Source organism: Chelonia mydas, chromosome 6 (assembly GCF_015237465.2).
Source record: "Chelonia mydas isolate rCheMyd1 chromosome 6, rCheMyd1.pri.v2, whole genome shotgun sequence".
NCBI classification, from domain to species: Eukaryota; Metazoa; Chordata; order Testudines; family Cheloniidae; genus Chelonia; species Chelonia mydas.
Genome location: NC_051246.2, coordinates 37,173,085 through 37,192,772, shown reverse-complemented (window position 1 = coordinate 37,192,772; position 19,688 = coordinate 37,173,085). Strand labels below are relative to the sequence as shown.

Here is a 19,688-nt window from a genome sequence, read left to right as displayed (position 1 = left end):
TTAGCTCTTCACTGACCTGTTGACCCGGGACAGAGACAGGATCAAATACCCCAACCCAGCATCCCTCCATCTAACAGCATGGTATTTGCGTTTAAAGTCATGCTCTGTGGAGGTACACGTGCATGTATGAACTGTGATTTTTTTAGAGGCTTGTAACTTGGGCAGATTTTCACAGTGATGGCAAAGCATTTGTCCCTGAAACCACAGCAGCCCCCTGACATATTTCAGATCCCTTCTTCGAAGCAAGGAGATGCTAAAGCTTCCCAGTGAAACATCTGTATAAAAGTTTTTTTAACATGTACTTTTGCCTAACCTCGTTATTGAAAAATTTTGGACTGTTTTAGCTGAAATTAAAAAATTATCATCCTGCGACAGGCATCCAGCATGGGATACTTCAGTGTAAATGTTTAGAACATAAGAACGGCCATACTGGGTCAGACTAATGGTCCATCTATCCCAGTATCATGTCTTCTAACAGTGGCCAATGCCAGGTGCTTCAGAGGGAATGAACAGAACAGGCAATCATAGAATGATCCTTCCCCTCGTCCACTCCCAGCTTCTGGCAGTCAGAGACTAGGGGCACTAACAGCATGGGGTTGCAGCCCTGACTATTTTGGCTAATAACAATTGATGGACCTATCCTCTATGAACTTATCTAATTCTTTTTGAAACCCAGTAGTAGTTTTGGCCTTCACAGCATCTCCTGGCAACAAGTTCCTCAGGTTGACTGTGCATTGTGTGAAGTACTTCCTTTTGTTTTACACCTGCTGCCTATTAATTTCATTGGGTGACCCCTGGTTCTTGTTTTATATGAAGGAGTACATAACACTTCCATTTTCACTTTTTCCATGCCATGTCACTTGAAAAGGTTTTTTTCCACTGTTGCAGAAAGCTAATGTGCAAAAATACTTTGCAAATGATAATGTACATCTTTAAATAAAAAATGAGTTGCATGTCAGAGTTTTAACAATTAATTTTGCATAAGTAAAGCTCAGCTTGAATTTGAATTACTTGTAGCAAAAAAAAAATGTGTATTTTGTTTGAATTAATTTATTCAGATTTCTCAGTTTGTAATGTTACATTATAGTTCAGAAGATTAAATTGTGTGACTACTTCATGCATATTTAATTAGAGGACTGATAAGGAATTGTATAGAAAATAAGGTGTGACTGTTTTAAAAGAGAAAATTCTGGTCAAAGTAGCAATTAGAGTATCGGTTTTAGCAATTTACCTGTTATAAATGCACCGTACCACTAACTGTGGGCCTGTTGAGGGCAGCCAAAATAGTCCTTGTAATGCAAGTGTGTCATATTTTTTGGTTAGTCTGCTTGGATTTCTTTTGATGAATAATCTTCAGACTTGAAGGTACTTTCACGCTCTGTAATAGGCAACAGGAAGGGAACTGCTGGAGACACCTATCCAGTTATATTAATAAGCACCAACCTGCAAAATGTTAAAAGTATTTTACCAGAATTTCAAGACCTGTTTCATCTTTCATATTATTATAGTCTCAATTTATTTTGTTAAGAGATGTTGCAAGGGAATATAGAAATAATTTTAGGGTACAAAATCTCTTGTAAGGTCCACATCAGAATTTGGACTGAGATATTTTTCTCTCCCTACAAGTGCACAAGTCCTGTTGTCATCAGTGTTTGATCAATGCACCTGGAAAGACCTGAATACTGAATTGGGGGAGGGGGGGAGGGAGAGGGGGGGCAGATTCTCAGGTGGTGTAAATTGTCATGACTCCATTGAAATCTATGAAGCTATGACAGTCTAAACCAGCTGATGATAGGCCTTAAGATCTGGTAGGTAGCTCTGTCCTTGTTTTGCAGAGTATCATTACGTACTGTTGTGCACAGATACTTTTATTTCTTGTATTTATTTTTTACATTTAATGTTTCAAGAAAACTTCTGCTATATTATTAGAAACTATTTGTGATGTTTTTCTAAAATAGTATTATTGTTGTTTAACTATATTTTGTCATTTTCTTGTTTTCTTTAATTAGTTTTGTCAGCCTGCAGGATGGCAGTTGTCCAGAGAAAGAAAGCAGCCTACATTCTTTGTGGTGGTTTTGACCGATATAGACTCAGAACGGCACTACTGTTCATGCTTAACTTTCTATGAAGCAGAGATCAACCTGCAGGTAAATCTCTTGGAATCAAAAATAAAGAGCAAGAAAAGAGGCATTTGAAAAACAATAAATACTCATAATAGAGTGTTGTTAAATAATTTTAGTTCAGATAATATTCCTATATTCTTGATATTCAGATGAGGGAATTTTTGTATGTTGAAAGTCTGTATTTGGGTTTGGGTTTTTTTTGGTTAATTGAAAGGACACCTCAGAGTACTTATTTGGGATCCTTTTATTTGTTTTTACCCTCCACTATTTGAAAAAAATCACTTAGAAGAATTAGAATAAAAGTGTTACTCCATACTGGTTTTTTTTTTCCTTTTTCTGTCTAGCAGTTATTTTTTGCATGTATTTTTTATGCAAGGTAAGACAGATGGTGGTGTTTTTTTCATTTACTTCCTTGTTTCTGTATTAGCATAGTGACTGTCATCTCTGCTCCATGAATAGAGTTTGTTAACTTTTGCTCCCTCTGCTGGCAGTCTCTCTCTGAATAACAAAATATTGTAGACCTGTATGTTGTTTTAAATGTTAAATGTTGTGTATCTATGTACTGTATATATCTTCTTGTGGTTAATCTTATTAGTTTAGTTCCGTTTATTAGCAAAACTAATGGATTAATAAAACAATAGATTTTTAGAAATGAAAGGATAGTCCTCAAATTACGCAATTTTTTTTTAGGTAAATCAGTTTTTGGGTATTAACTATTTGGCAGTGATCCTTTTTAAATGTCTTATTAATTTTTGGATAATTTTAATCAATTCAAAAAAAGGCACTTTATTTCCCGTTTGGTGTAAATTAATTCAAATAGTCTATAGTGTATCATATTATTTGGAATCCTTGGTAGGAAGAACCTAAGGACAAACTTAATGCAATTCATAATTATGAAATTTAGTTATGTCTGAAACTTTCTTTCCAACATATAGTATCACTGTAAATAATCACAAATAAATAAAATCTTGGTATTGTTTGTCACTAGTGTGTTTCTAAAATTACGCATCTAGTACATGTGATCCAAAATTATTTGTTCCTTAAGAGCAGATAGATTTAATTGAAAAAACACTGCTATTATTTCACAATTAACTTCTTTTAAAAAAAAATTCTATTAGTATGATTTCCATGTTCCTGGAGTTGAAATATTACTCTATACTGCTACTGAAAACCTCACTGAACAATTTAAAAAAAAAAAGTTTGCTGAATAGCAGCAATTTTATATTGTACCTTTTAGACACAACTGGAATTTTAAGAATAGCAGGAGAAATCTTGGGTGCACTCTATTTCTTTAGCTCTACAGTTTTTTAAGATGAGTTTCGGGCAAATAAACTAATTGAGTTGAATTGTAGAAATGTAGCCAAAAAACTGGATAGACTTTACTTCAGTACAGTTCATTGAAGATCTACAGATATTTTCATAGATTAAACCAAGAAAAAAGGCCTTATGTCTTGTCAACTCTTCGTTTATTTGTTTTTAAAGTATGGAAGGAAATATTCCATAGCAATGCTTTCATGGCTGATTAAAGCTTGCAAACATGTACTCTTCATCATCATTGTGAATTTCATAATCTCTATACTAATTCTGGCTAGGTCATTATTGATGCTGCAGTTTCCAACAACTGCTTTTAATTAATTAACTTCTTGCAAGAAATACTCATTAAACAACTGGTCCCATATGAACTAAAAACTTTATTTCTAATATTGCCTAATAATTAGACAGATGCAAAAAAGTAGTAGGATCTTGGTCCATAGAGCGCTGTTCCTGCCCATCTTCTGAAGGATGCATATTTTTCAGATGAACTTGCTTTGGTGAAGCTTGTTCCGTGACTGCATTGTTTATAGCCAAACTTCCTGTTTCGTTATGAAGCCCAAAGATAATAAGTGGACGTGCCATATTACATGGTCATTAGACAAGAATTGAACACATGTACAACTTTAATGAAAGATAATCTTGTTGAAGCATTGAACTATGTAACTAAGTAATATAGCTTTGACCATCAGCTGTATGCCTCATTAAACAAATGAGTCTGTGAACTGCTGTGTCCGGGACCTAAATGATAAACAATGAAGTCTTGGACAATAATTTTTAGTCTTGAGAACAATGGAGATTTGTATTTACCGTTCTAACTCACGAAAAGACTTTAAAAGGGTTGAGTTTCTGAAATAGTTACTTCAAAAAGCTAATAATGTTTTCAAGTCTACATGGCCCTAATGTTGATTCAATAAGAAGATTATTTAAACACTAAAAGCAGCAATCTGTATTGTATTGTATTGTTTCATGGTACACTGTTTCCCTGCGAGATAGAGAACAGTGACAAGTATTTTTTCTAAATACCTTGAAACTCAACTGTGGAAACGGAACACTATACCTAAAAGCCTAGCAGATGTAACATAGTAGGATCCTAGTATTAAATAAATTCACACTTCTCTTGTGAGCCTTTCAATGGCTCTAAAATAGACAATCTTGCATCTAGGTACTGAGATAAATTAACTGAGAACCTTGAATTTAACCTTGTGAAGTAAGTTCCCACTGTCCACATTCAGCCTTGTTTCTCAGTGCGACATTGTGTATGACCAAATGTATTCAATATAAAGCATATAAAATGTAGATTGCATTTTAAATTACATGGCCACTTATAGGTAGCATATATCCACCAGCTTATTTAGTTAGTTGAATATACATATTCTTCAAATGATTGCGCATGTCTATTCCACTTAGATGTTTGAGCGCCCAGGGCATTCAGACTGGAGAGTTTTCTCTACTCATACCTGTTGGGATGGAGCATGTATCCTTGTGCCCAGCAGGAGGTATAAAGGATAAAGCCACCCTGTACCTCCCTCAGTTTCTTCTTACCGTCCATTTCTAGAAGTCAGAGCTCCTTGTGTACTGTTGCAGTTGGGTGCTGAAATAAGAATTTCCATAGCAAGCTACAAAAGCGACCTTAGCACCAGATTAAAAAAAAAGTATTAAAATGCCCCAGATTTCCCCTCAAGCCCAAATCCTTAAAAACCCTTTCTGAATTCCATTACAGTAACTTCTCACTTAATGTTGTAGTTCTGTTCCTGAAAAATGCGACTTTAAGCGAAACGATGTTAAGCGAATCCAGTTTTCCCATAAGAATTGATGTAAATAGGGGGGTTAGGTTCCAGAGAAATTTTTTTCACCAGACAAAACACACAGTATAAGTTTTAAACAAACAATTTAATACTGTACACAGCAATGATGATTGTGAAACTTGGTTGAGGTGATGAAGTCAGAGGGTGGGATATTTCCCAGGGAATGCCTTACTGCTAAATGATGAACTAGAACAGCTGAGCCCTCAAGGATTAACACATTGTTATTAATGTAGCCTCACACTCTACAGGGGAGGGGAGACAGCATGGCAGACAGAAACACACACCCTGTGTATGTGAGACAGAACATAAGAACATAAAAATGGCCATACTGGGTCAGACCAAAGGTCCGTCAAACCCAGTATCTTGTCCTCTGACGGTGGTCAATGTCAGGTTCCTCAAAGGGAATGAACAGACAGGTTATCATGAAGTGATCCATGCGCTGTCACCCAATCCCAGCTCCTGGCAAACAGAGGATGGTGTCCCCAGAGGCTAGGGACACCATCCCTGCCCATCATGGCTAATAGGTCCATCAGTGGCTATCTTTCATGAATCTATCTAGCTCCCTTTTGAACCCCGTTATAGTACTGGTCTTTACAACGCCCTCTGGCAAGGAGTTCCAGAGGTTGTCAGTGCATTGGGTGAAAAAATACTTCCTTGTGTTTGTTTTAAACCTGCTACCTATTAATTTCATTTGTTGGCCCCTTGTTCTTGTATTATGAGAAGAAGTAAATAACACTTCCTTATTTACTTTCTCTATACCACTCATGATTTTATAGACCTCTATCATATCCCCCCCTTAGTCGCCTCTTTTCCAAGCTGAAAAGTCCCAGTCTTATTAATCTCTCCTCATACGGAAGCCGTTCAAGACCCCTAATAATTTTTGTTGCCCATTTCTGAATCTTTTCCAATTCCAGTATATCTTTTTTGAGATAGGGCGACCACATCTGCACGCAGTATTCAAGGTGTGGGCATACCATGGATTTATATAGAAGTAATATGATATTTTCTGTCTTATCTATCCCTTTCTGGATGATTCCCAACATTCTGTTCACTTTTTTGGCTGTCACTGCACATTGAGTGGATGATTTCAGAGAACTATCCACAAGGACTGCAAGATCTCTTTCTTGAGTGGTGAAAGCTAATTTAGACCCCATCATTGTATATGTATAGTTAGGATTAGGATTATAGAGAGATGCGCATTGCCCCTTTAAGTACACTGACTCCACTCTAAGTACTTTTGCCTTTTTAAGTAGATCAGGAAGTTGAGACAGCCCCTGCTGCCAGCATGCTCCCTCTGTCCTGAGCCCTGTCGTGTCCCCCCCGCTCTATGGAAATGGGGTAAGCGAAGGGGAGAGAGGGTCACCCTGACATTAGCCCCCTTCTTTCCCCCCCGCATAGCAAGCAGGAGGCTTCCAGGAGCAGCTCCAAGGCAGAGGGCAGGAGCAGCAATGGCAGTGGGGGGAGGGACAGCTGAACTGCCGGCAATTGATATCCTGCTGGGCGGCTGCCGCACGGGGAACTTAGGGGAGCGGGGAGCTGATGTGGGGCTGTCAGTCCACCCTGATTCCAAGCCCCCACCAGCTGCTCTTTCTGCAAGCGGTGGACAAAGCAGGCGGCTGCCAAACAACATTATAAGGGAGCATTGTGCAACTTTAAACGAGCATGTTTCCTAATTGATCAGCAACGAAACAATGTTAACCAGGACGACTTTAAGTGAGGAGTTACTGTAGTTTCTAACCGCTGCCAGAAGTTTGTTTCCCTTTGACCATCCAACACACAAGGGTAATTTCTCCCTTTATTGTTGAGTATTCCATGTTCAAACTAACAGACGTAAGACGGGACAATAGATGGGGAAGCCTCTGAGTTATTACAGAGAATTCTTTCCCAGGTATCTGCCTGGTGGGTCTTGCCCACATGCTCAGGGTCTGGTTGCCATATTGGGAGTTGGGAAGGAATTTTTCCCTGGCAGAGACCCTGGGTTTTTTTTCACCTTCTTCTGCAGCACGGGGCACAGGTCACTTGGAGGCTTAAAGTAGTGTAAAGGGTGAATTCTTTGTAACTTGAAGACTTTAAATAATGATTTGAAGAGCTCAGTAACTAAGTCAGAGGTTAGGGGTCTATTTCAGGAATGGGTGAGGTTCTGTGGCCTGCAATGTGCAGGAGGTCAGACTAGATGATCACGATGTTCCTTTCTGACCTTGAAGTCTATGAGTCTGAGAAAAAAAAAAATACTCAGCTCATTCTTTCCCCTGCCACTGGAAATGTTGGTAAGCCCTGAGAGCAGTGTTCAGAAGATTCATAGAAATGTTGGGCTGGAAGGGACCTCGATAAGTCATCAAGTCCAGACATCTGCACTGTAGCATGACCAAGTAAACCTAGATGATCCCTAACATGTGTTGTTCAGCTTGTTTTTAAAAGCTTCCAATGATGTGGACTCCACAACCTCACTTGGAAGCCTATTTGAGAGCTTACCTGCCCTTATCTTTAGAAAGTTTTAATATGTAGCCTAAATCTCCTTTGCTTCAGATTAAGCCCATTACAACTTGTCTTATCTTCAGTGTACATGGAGAACAATAGATCATCGTCCTCTAACAGCCCTTAACATACTGGAAGACTGTTATCAGGTCCCCCTTCAGTCTCCTTTTCTTAAGACTAAATATGCCCAGTTTTTTAAATCTTTCCTCATAGGTAAGGTTTTCTAAACCTTTTATCATTGTTGTTGCTCTCCTCTGGACTTTTTCCAATTTGTCCACATCTTTCCTAAATTGTGGTGCCCAGATTTGGACACAGCCCTCCAACTTGGGCTTACCAGTGCTGAGGAGAGTAGGACAACTACCTCTTGTGTCTTACATGTGACACTCTCTTGTTAATATGCCCCAGAATCATATTAGTGTTTTTTTAGCAGCAGCAGCACATTGATGACCCATATTCAGTTTGGGATCCATTATAACCCCCGATCCTTTTCAGTAGTACTACCGCTTAGACACTTATTCCCCATTTTGTAGTTGTGCATTTGGGTTTTTTTTTTCTTCCTAAATGAAGTACTTTGTACTTGTCTTTATTGAATTTCATCTTGTTGGATTCAGACTAATTCTCCAGTTTGTCAAGGTCATTGTGAATTTTAAACCTATCCTTCAAAGTGCTTGCAACCCCTCCCAGCTTAGTGTCATCTGCAAATTTTTTTAAGCATTCTCTTTATTATGCAAGTCATAAATGAAAATATTGAATAGTACTGGATCCACGGATGACCCTTGTGGGACCCACTTAATACGCCCTCGCAGTTTGACAGAAAACCATAGAGAACTACTCTTTGAGTACCATCTTTCAACCATGCCCCCACCTCATAGTAATTTCATCTAGAAATTTCCCTAGTTTGCTTATGAGAGTGTCATGTGGAACTGTCTCAAAAACCTTACTGAAATCCAGGTATATCACATTTACTGCTTCCCCTATCTACTAGATCCAAATAAGGAAAGAAGAAGGAAAATAAAAGAAGGAAAATAAGTTGATCTGGCATGATTCGTTCTTGACAAATCCATGCTGACTATTCCTTATAACCCTGTTGTCTTCCAGGTGCTTATAAATTGATTGTTTAATAATTTGCTCAAGTATGTTTCAGAGTATTATCGTTAGGCTGACTGGTCTATTATTCCCCGGGTCCTCCTTGTTCCCTTTTTAAAGATAAATGCTATGTTTGCCCTTCTCCAGTCTTCTGGGACCTCTCCTATCCTCCAGGAAGTCTCCAAGATAATTGCCAATGGCTCCGAGGTTGCTTCAGTTAGTTTCTTAAGTATCCAAGGATGAATTTCATCAGGCCCTGCTGATTTGAATACATCCAAATTATCTAAATATTATTGAACATACTTGTGCTGCTCTTTTGTACTCCTCATGAATTTGACCATATTTCCACATTTTATATAATTTCATGTCATTAAAGAGCTCCAGATGGAGTCATATTGGCTTCTCACTATTCTTCCAATCTTTCCTTTGCATTGGAATAGTTTTCTGTTGTGCCTTTAATGTTGTCTTCTTGAGGAACTGCCAGCTCTCCTGAACTTCTTTTCCCCTTAGATTTTCTTCCTATGCATTTATCATTTTCTTTGCATTCTTCATCATTTAATTTTTCAAAATTCACTCTCAAAACTCCATTTGTTGTTTTGTGTAACTTTAGTACGATAGCCAAACCATGGGTGGTTTAATAAAAACACATTTTTGTTATTCAGTTCCTAGCACAATGAGCCCCTTATCTCTGAATAGGGCTTCTAGATGCCACTATAATACAAATAATAAGAATACATGGAGATTTGATCAGCCCTCTTTACTTAGGCAAAACTTCAGCTGACTTCAACCGTGCTCTATAGCAACTATTCAGTTAGAATTTTCACTGACAATTGCTGAAGAGGGCCCGGAGATGGCATCCTTCGTGTTAAGTTCCCAAATGGGACCAATGTCAAAGATAAATGTTAAAATTTTACAGTGTTCTTATACTTTAAAAGAGGAACTGCCCCCACCCTCGCGACAAGTAAAACAAAGCAACAAAACCGATAAGTTCAATTTTAGATTTTTTTTTCTTTGCACAAATTCTACTTAATGAGGTAGAGTACAATCTCACTAACTTTATTCAATGACATCTGAAACATCCATTTAAAAAAATGCATGTGTACTTGGTTGTACATAAAGGTGTGCATATGCATAAATGCTTGATGTGGGCCCAGGCATTGTACACTGAACAATACACTTTAAAATATTGGAGGCCCAATGTTTGTAAATATGGTAAAGACCCAACTCTGGAAAATAGATCTGACTGAAAACATCACAAGCAGAAACTTCACAAAATGACTATGAATGAAAAACATTCACTGATATTTCCTGAGTCAAAGTAACACTACAAACCTAAACTTCATTGGGCTTCAGAAAGTTGATCTTCTTTGGTTGGACCATAATGTTTATAATCTTACTGAGCAAAAAGGTATATCATAAAAAAAATTGAGTGTCTGTGGTATTGTTTTAGCAGACAATGAGAGCAATCAGTGATATCTTTTTGGAAACGTGACATCTGAATATCTTTTGGGTAGTATGTTAATTTGTATTTTGTTTTTAAGACATTCAAGTATGCTGTGAATGTCCCAAATGTTAAACTTGGCATGAAAGTGACATGCATTTGTTTCTTCGTTGGCTTACAAGTACTGTCCCAAAATGTTTTGTTTGGAAGAATGTTCTTTTTCATAATGTTTACTGTGTTCTATCATCACATTCTAAATATTCTGAAAAATAGATGGCATAATGTCATACAATGATTAAATAATACCCTGGTTCCTTTCAGTTGCTTATATAAATGGAAGATTTTATAGTTAATGTTCTATACACCTGAAATTGAAAAAAAAAAAGTTATTTCTTTTTATTATAAATCTGAAGGTCTCTGGTAGACCAAAGATTAAAGGTTAAGTTTAGAATAACTAGACAGATCACAAATTTCTGTATTCCTAATAGCGGTGTTCCAGTAGTTTTTTTCCTATAATTTATGCCACTTGATGGCAAACAAGTTAGAGAACAAAAATAGAAAACTGTTTTTAAACTGATACAGAATTCTAAAAATGAGGGAATTAGTGAAACTTCCTGTATTTAGTGGTAAAACCTCTCACTTGTATCCTTTATTTAAGTAATGTGATATACTGGCTTGGATAATATGTGATTTTGAAATGTCCACGCAAGAACCATTTTTTCCCTAGCTTCCCTCCCCATCCCTGCCTCTCGTGGTCAAGGCCAACATCCTTCTAGCTAACAGTGTTGGGCAGGACTATCTTCAGGTCCCAACAATTCCACTTTCTAACTGGAGGTGCTGTTTCCCTTTTTCCTGTAATGCCAGTGCTGTGTGCTTCCTACACAATGTGAAGTCTTTAAGTCATGATTTGAGGACTTCAGTAACTCCGCCAGAGGTTATGGGTCTATTGTAGGAGTGGATGGGTATGATTCTGTGACCTGCAATGTGCAGGAGGTCAGACTAGATGATCATGATGGTCCCTTCTGGCCTTAAAGTCTATGAGTCTAATGTCCCCCAGCCTTCTTGGCCCAGAGGATGTAAGAGATTACAAATTTAAGAAAACACTTTAATCCTGGCAGTAGACCCCACATAGCTGACTTTCCATCCATAAATGTTTCCAATATTGCATTTTATTACAAATCTTTTAAAATGTTTTCCTAAAATACATTTAGAAGGAATTTAATATCTGTTTTCTAAAAGAGCTGATTATGTTATGAAAAAATGTTTGCAAGACACTATCTAAACATATTTATTCATATACATTAAAGTACTGTATATACTATTTTTGTTCCTTCCTAACAACTTGTGCGTGAAATAAAATTTTTATTTCTTACGTTCATCTGTTCGTGCAACTTGTTTTGGGTCTAACCATTTCTTTAAAGAGCTCTAGTGTCTCCGTGCTTTGGAGCAAGGAGTTGAAACTTGAAAAGTTAAAGGTCCTGGGCCAAGGAGATGCCTTTTCCTGCCTACTTGAAAATGCAAGAGGATTTGGCAAGCAAAACTCTGGCAGCTCTCATTTGCAATGCTTAGTACAGCTTTAGGTAGAGGCTTGCTGTTAAAATTTCTGAGCAATCCCTCTGCACTGATAATGCTCTAGCTCCCCAGAGCTCCCTATATACCAACTGTTCTGAGTATTGTTCCAGCCCCTTGAAGTTTCTGCATGTCAGTTGTAGAGAACACCCTACATGTACACAGGCAAAGCGGCAGCTAGAAAATATCCATTGGCCTAAGGCGAGATGTTCTGGATTGGGAGCAAAGAGGAGATCATGAGGATAAAATTTTCAAATGTTCCTAGGGACCAGATTTTTAAAGATCTGTAGGTGCCTAAAAATGCAGTTAGGTGCCCACTAGGATTTTCAAAAGCATATAGATGCCTAACTCCCATTGAAATCAATTAAACTTAGGTACCTATCTGTCTCTTAGGCACTTTAAATACAGTAAATCTCAGAGTTATGAACACCAGAATTACAAACTGAGTGGTCAACCACACACCTCATTCGGAATGGGGAAGTATTCAGTAAGGCAGCAGCAGGGACAAAGCACAGTACAGTACCCTGTTAAACAAAAACTGCATGTGTTTGAAATTGGTTACGTGCATTTTTATATACTGAAACGTAAATAAAATGAATTACTGCTGCCTGTTTTCTTGGCTTATGATTGGTAAACCAGTTCAGTATGAACTAGGCTGTATTCAGCTCCAATAGAGATTAGCATGGAAAGAAAGAGTTGGTCTGAATGAATTTACTGAGGCAAAACTTAGATCATTTATTTTAAAATAAGAAGTCAGGTGTGGATTCTAAATCTGCCTCTGCTGGCAATTAGCAGATTACCAAAGGTCTTGCTAACCTTGGCAAGGTTGTAAGATAAAACTTACATAATGTCAAACAGTTCTTGTACAGTTTTTTTACAGTATTCAGTGGGATTCAAAGATTTTATATATGAGAGATGTTCTCTCTGTTTTCTTGGACACTTAACATTTATTGTAAACAATGCAATTAAAGATTTGCTTCCTACCTATGTTTGAACTCCCTTGATGCACATTCAGTTTTCCATTACAGTGATTCATTGTGGGATCTTGTTCCAAACGTGTGTGTTTGGTTCCACCTTCAGTTCTGCAAAGCCCTATGGTATCTCACTGTTTTTAATGATTTTTTTACTCAGTTTAAATTGGTGTCAGTCAGAGGTAACTCCACTTTGACTTTTGTAGAATTACATCAGTGTAAAAAGATGTAATGAGAGGATGATCAGGCTTAAGTGTACCCTTGTTGTCCTCATGTCCAAATGCAAGCAGTGGCAATAACAGAGGAAACCTTTAACTGTGTCTGGACAGCTGTGTCCCCTCAATTCTCCAATTGGGTGCAGTTCTCCAATCTGAGGTGATTCGCTGTGAGAGCAACCATTCCTGGTCTGCTCACGCAAAGCCTCCAGCATTTAAATCACTCCCAGTTATACTGTATGAGTGGTATAGCCAGCCACTCATAAATTACACTGCAGGGGAACACGAGCAAATACCAGTCCCAAATTTCCCCCCAGAAATGTGCGTCTTGTACTGCCCAGCTCCCACCTGGACAACACAAGCTCATATAAAGTCCATCATTTTATTAACAGAAAATAATATGCACAAATCCTGTTATCCCAAATGGAGTTTCACAAGCACAATCCAAACGCACTGGTTTAGATAAAGCAAATTTATTAATTCTGGAAAGATAGGTTTTAAGTGATCACAAGTGACGAGGCATAAAAATTAGAATTGGTTACAAAGAAATAAAAAGTAAAACTCAACTAATACCTAACTTAACAAGCTAAGGGAATTTGAAGCTTCAAGCGTTTTTGGTGTCATTGATAGAGAGAAAGGGAGAGATAATTTGAGGTGTATTTCTTTCCTCTTATAACCCTTTCTCTTGTGCAAGAATAATCTCCAGCTGATGGTTGAGAGGCAGAAAGTCTGTGGATGGAAACCTCCAGCTGTTTCTTTGTTCAAGATGTAGATTTTTGCCCCCACCCTCTCTTCTGCCAAAGAGCGGCCACTTGATTAAGTGATGGTCCATTTGATTTTGTTGGCTCCTGGCTGAGGCATTGGCTAACCTTTTGTCTCTGGGGAACTGGTTTGTGGCTGCCTCCACAACGTGTTGGAGCATGTCCCAGTAATATCAGACAGTAGGATATTATAATTTATATGCAATATTGCCACACATATTTTACCAGGACAATAATGATCAGCAAATCATGAGTTTTCAGATGGCACCTCACAAGGCATACTTTGTACAAGGTTTACCATAATCCTGTAAATGGGGCAAATATAAAGGTACAGACTGTCACAGTCTAAAGAGCTAGCATTGGAATGCAAAAATGTGGAGTAGAGCTGTCGTTGAAAACCAGACCTAGACCAGCAGGGGAGCCTTGGGCCATCTGGGGCTCAAACACTAAACAAGACAGGACCAATGAAGAGCTCCAGGTTTTCTCTCTCTTCCCCAGGGATCTTTTTCTTCCTCTTCTCATTCAAGTAGATTCTACTGAGACTTTTGTGTCATGGCTATTTTCATGGTATTTGAGCACTTTCCAGGGTGAAGAATAAACAGGGATACTAGTGCTGTCATGTGAGGTTTCCTTTCTTTTCCTCCCTGCCAGAGAGACTAGTTGCATATGTATTTTCCTTTTTTAAATGTGTACATGTGTGTATGTGTATGTATATGTATATAACATTGTGTGGGTGTGTGCACGTGTGTGCATGCATGCTTGCTTACTGGCTTGCTTGCTCTTCTTAGTGGGAAAGCAAGACTGAAGAGGTAAGTTTTAAATTTGGACCAGAAAGTAGTGAGGTATATTGTTCTAAATTCCTGCAGAAATGAAGTCCTTTGCCTCTTCCCTCTTTTCTCATTTTCTCTTTCTGACCCCTCTCTCTCTCCCCTCCACTCCCAACTTCCACAGCAAGAGAACCTCTTTCAACCTCTAATATCGAGCTTTTTAAATGCTTTCACTCTTTTCCGTGCCCATAAGCTGTAGGTATGATCTTAATGTGAGTGACTGCTTTTTTTCCTTCAAATTGCAGGGAGGCTGTGGCAAAGCAGGTATACTTCATTCTGATAAACTGGATTAGTTCTTGGATTCTTAGGTGTCAGATAAACTTTTCAAGTCCTCAATATGAGCAAAAAAACATGGTCCCATGAAATCCAACTGCATTTAGACTGAACAGGTGTTCCACCATATCTTACTGTGATGTGGGGCTGTTTAGTTACCTTGACTCCGCCTACTTTGACTATCATTGACTTACATGAGACTATATTTAAAAATTACTTTGTCTGATCATTGACTTTAGTTCCTAATGTTGAGGATTTTGGCTATGTTGATATCATTTTGAAATTAAAGGCAGAAAGAATATTTAACAGAAAGCCTGACTGCTAAAGCTAGTTTGGTGGTAGCGTGCTCCCAAATGAACATGCCAGTTAAAGAAGAAAGCTTAATGTCCCAGGGCTAACTCAGGACAATGAATCAGTGTTGGATGATGAGGAGAAAGAGTTTAAGTGTTGTGTGTTTCTCTGTCACTTTTTTTCTGGCTGTACACAACAGGTCAGACTATCAGTTACTATAATTCACCAGATGAGCACCTAATCTATCATTAGAGACTAAGCCCTGGTCTACACTAGGACTTTAGGTTGAATTTAGCAGCGTTAAATCGACGTAAACCTGCACCCGTCCACACGATGAAGCCCTTTTTTTTCGACTTAAAGGGCTCTTAAAATCAATTTCCTTACTCCACCCCTGACAAGTGGATTAGCGCTTAAGTCGGCCTTGCCAGGTCGAATTTGGGGTATTGTGGACACAATTAGACGGTATTGGCCTCCGTGAGCTATCCCAGAGTGCTCTATTGTGACCGCTCTGGACAGCACTCTCAACTCAGATGCACTGGCCAGGTAGACAGGAAAAGAACCGCGAACTTTTGAATCTCATTTCCGGAGACTGCAGGAACTGTGGGATAGCTGCCCACAGTGCAACACTCCGGAAGTCGAAGCTTGCCTTGGTACTGTGGAAGCACTCTGCCGAGTTAATGCACTTAATGCACTTAGAGCATTTTCTGTGGGGACACACACACTCGAATATATAAAAACGATTTCTAAAAAACCGACTTCTATAAATTAGACCTAATTTCATAGTGTAGACATACCCTAACAAATTTATTTGAGCATAAGCTTTCGTGAGCTACAGCTCACTTCATCGGATGCATTCAGTGGAAAATACAGTGGGGAGATTTATATACATAGAGAACATGAAACAATGGGTGTTACTATACACACTGTAACAAGAGTGATCACTTAAGGTGAGCTATTACCAGCAGGAGGGAGGGGGGGAGGAAACCTTTTTTAGTGATAATCAAGGTGGGCCATTTCCAGCAGTTGACAAAAACGTCTGAGGGCAGTGGGGGGAGGAAGGGGGGAATAAACATGGGGAAATAGTTTTACTTTGTGTAATGACCCATTCACTCCCAGTCTCTATTCAAACCTAAGTTAATTATATCCAGTTTGCAAATTAATTCCAATTCAGCAGTCTCTCGTTGGAGTCTGTTTTTGAAGTTTTTTTGTTGAAGAATTGCCACTTTTAGGTCTGTAATCGAGTGATCAAAGAAATTGAAGTGTTCTCCAAGTGGTTTTTGAATGTTATAATCCTTGACGTCTGATTTGTGTCCATTTATTCTTTTACGTAGAGACTGTCCAGTTTGACCAATGTACATGGCAGAGGGGCATTGCTGGCACATGATGGCATATATCACATTGGTAGATGTGCAGGTGAACGAGCCTCTGATAGTGTGGCTGATGTTATTAGGCCCTATGACGGTGTCCCCTGAATAGATATGTGGACACAGTTGGCAACGTGCTTTGTTGCAAGGATAGGTTCCTGGGGTAGTGGTTCTGTTGTGTGGTGGGTGGTTGCTGGTGAGTATTTGCTTCAGGTTGCGGGGCTGTCTGTAAGCAAGGACTGGCCTGTCTCCCAAGATCTGTGAGAGTGATGGGTCATCCTTCAGGATAGGCTGTAGATCCTTGATGATGTGTTGGAGAGGTTTTAGTTGGGGGCTGAAGGTGATGGCTAGTGGCGTTCTGTTATTTTCTTTGTTGGGCCTGTCCTGTAGTAGGTGACTTCTGGGTACTCTTCTAGCTCTGTCAATCTGTTTCTTCACTTCAGCAGGTGGGTATTGTAGTTGTAAGAATGCTTGATAGAGATCTTGTAGGTGTTTGTCTCTGTCTGAGGGGTTGGAGCAAATGCAGTTGTATCGTAGAGCTTGGCTGTAGACGATAGATCATGTGGTGTGGTCTGGATGAAAGCTGGAGGCATGTAGGTAGAAATAGCGGTCAGTAGGTTTCCGGTATAGGGTAGTGTTTATGTGACCATCGCTTATTAGCACCATAGTGTCCAGGAAGTGGATCTCTTGTGTGGACTGGACCAGGCTGAGGTTGATGGTGGGATGGAAATTGTTGAAATCATGGTGGAATTCCTCAAGGGCTTCTTTTCCATGGGTCCAGATGATGAAGATGTCATCAATGTAGCGCAAGTAGAGTAGGGACATTAGGGGACGAGAGCTGAGGAAGCGTTGTTCTAAGTCAGCCATAAAAATGTTGGCATACTGTGGGGCCATGCGAGTACCCATAGCAGTGCCGCTGATTTGAAGGTATACATTGTCCCCAAATGTGAAATAGTTATGGGTGAGGACAAAGTCACAAAGTTCAGCCACCAGGTTTGCCGTGACATTATCGGGGATAGTGTTCCTGATGGCTTGTAGTCCATCTTTGTGTGGAATGTTGGTGTAGAGGGCTTCTACATCCATAGTGGCCAGGATGGTGTTTTCAGGAAGATCCCCGATGGATTGTAGTTTCCTCAGGAAGTCAGTGGTGTCTCGAAGATAGCTGGGAGTGCTGGTAGCGTAGGACCTGAGGAGGTAGTCTACATAGCCAGACAATCCTGCTGTCAGGGTGCCAATGCCTGAGATGATGTGGCGTCCAGGATTTCCAGGTTTATGGATCTTGGGTAGCAGATAGAATACCCCAGGTCAGAGTTCCAGGGGTGTGTCTGTGCGGATTTATTCTTGTGCTTTTTCAGGGAGTTTATTGAGCAAATGGTGTAGTTTCTTTTGGTAACCCTCAGTGGGATCAGAGGGTAATGGCCTGTAGAAAGTGGTGTTGGAGAGGTGCCTAGCAGCCTCTTGTTCATATTCCGACCTATTCATGATGACAACAGCGCTTCCTTTGTCAGCCTTTTTGATTATGATGTCAGAGTTGTTTCTGAGGCTGTGGATGGCATTGTGTTCTGCACTGCTGAGGTTAGGGGTAGTGATGCTGCTTTTCCACAATTTCAGCCCGTGCACGTCGGCGGAAGCACTCTATGTAGAAGATCAGTCTGTTTCGACCTTCAGGAGGAGTCCACCCAGAATCCTTCTTTTTGTAGTCTTGGTAGGAAGGTCTCTGTGGGTTAGTATGTTGTTCAGAGGTGTGTTGCAAATATTCCTTGAGTCAGAGATGTCGAAAATAGGATTCTAGGTCACCACAGAACTGTATCATGTTCGTGGGGGTGGAGGGGCAGAAGGAGAGGCCCCGAGATAGGACAGATTCTTCTGCTGGGCTACGAGTATAGTTGGATAGATTAACAAAATTGCTGGGTGGGTTAAGGGAACCACTGTTGTGGCCCCTTGTGGCATGTAGTAGTTTAGAGAGTTTAGTGTACTTTTTCTTTTGTGGAGAAGCAAAGTGTGCGTTGTAAATGGCTTGTCTCCATAAACTTCTTCGTGGCTGGACTTTACAAAAACTAGACAAGCCATTTACAACACAAAGGAGGTGCTGTTGTCATCATGAATAGGTCAGAATGTGAACAAGAGACTAACACGGCTGCTACTCTGAAACTAATCTATCATTCTTTCTGTTAAGAGTGGTTTTGGCGGTGGAAGGTTTTAGACAATTTTAAGAGAGGCCATCGTGAATAAAGCCCAACCTCAAGCTTGAAATGAAATTAAGTTAATTGATTTTATTTATTTAGATTTATAAAAATAACAAAATGGTGCCCTTAATATCCTGGGTGCCCTTAACAGTCATTCAAAAACTGTATCAAACAGATATAAAAACAAGAAACCAGTAACAAACTCACAAAATATGTCTGTAACTAATCATCTGCTTCAAAAATCTTTGTATTTTTGAATGTAATAAACTATTCCATTTATTCTTACCTTTATTACTGTTTGAAATTTTTTGGACAAAGCATCCAGAAGAAAATTAATCTGATCATGAAACGGAGATCTACCCTGTTAGCAAATCCAAGATATTATGGTGGGATATAGGGAAAAATTAGGAATCTGTGACACTGTTGCCTAATCTATAAACATAATGAAGCCATCTCACTAGTAAGGTATGTTCAATAAAATGTTTTTGTTAGCATAGTCAATTTGCCATTATTTTTCTGTTGCGCCCTAGGTGCAGTAGAAGAAAAACTGTTAATACAATTAATTTAATTGGATACAAAGTACCTGCCTAACCCCATTTCAGTTTTTCTGTGTGAGATTATCAGGTTCAGTAGCAGCCTGCAGTGATATTTTTTATAAAGGGTAGTTGAAAGCTGAGCAAGAAGAAAGTTATCTGGTCATTAGAACCTCTCAGCTTTTTGGCTCCATTTTGGTCTCTGAGTACAGTGGAGATCAGATATTTACCATGATTAAGGCAGTGTTTCTACTCACCATTACTTTGGCAAATAATAAAAATAACAAAGAAAATAACAAAAATAACCCTTCTGGGAAACTAGAGATACTAACAGTAATTTGTACTTTTCTTGCCACTTGTAAATTGGCATTTGAAACTGATACTAACTTTCAACTGTGGATCAAGATGTGTGCTCTAAACTAAACAAATTGTAGTAGAGGGAAAAGATCATTGC

The 19,688-nt window shown here is 39.1% G+C and overlaps 1 protein-coding gene across 3 annotated transcripts in view; it reads left to right on the top strand.

Annotated features, from left to right (window-relative positions):
* Positions 1-19,688, top strand: part of SBF2 (SET binding factor 2) — a 555,773-nt gene that overhangs the window by 237,840 nt on the left and 298,245 nt on the right. For all 3 annotated transcript variants that reach the window (XM_027819477.3, XM_027819476.3, XM_037899793.2), the window contains exon 3: positions 2,010-2,147. In XM_027819477.3, coding sequence (XP_027675278.2) covers positions 2,010-2,147 — 138 coding nt within the window. The remainder of the gene's footprint in view (positions 1-2,009; positions 2,148-19,688) is intronic.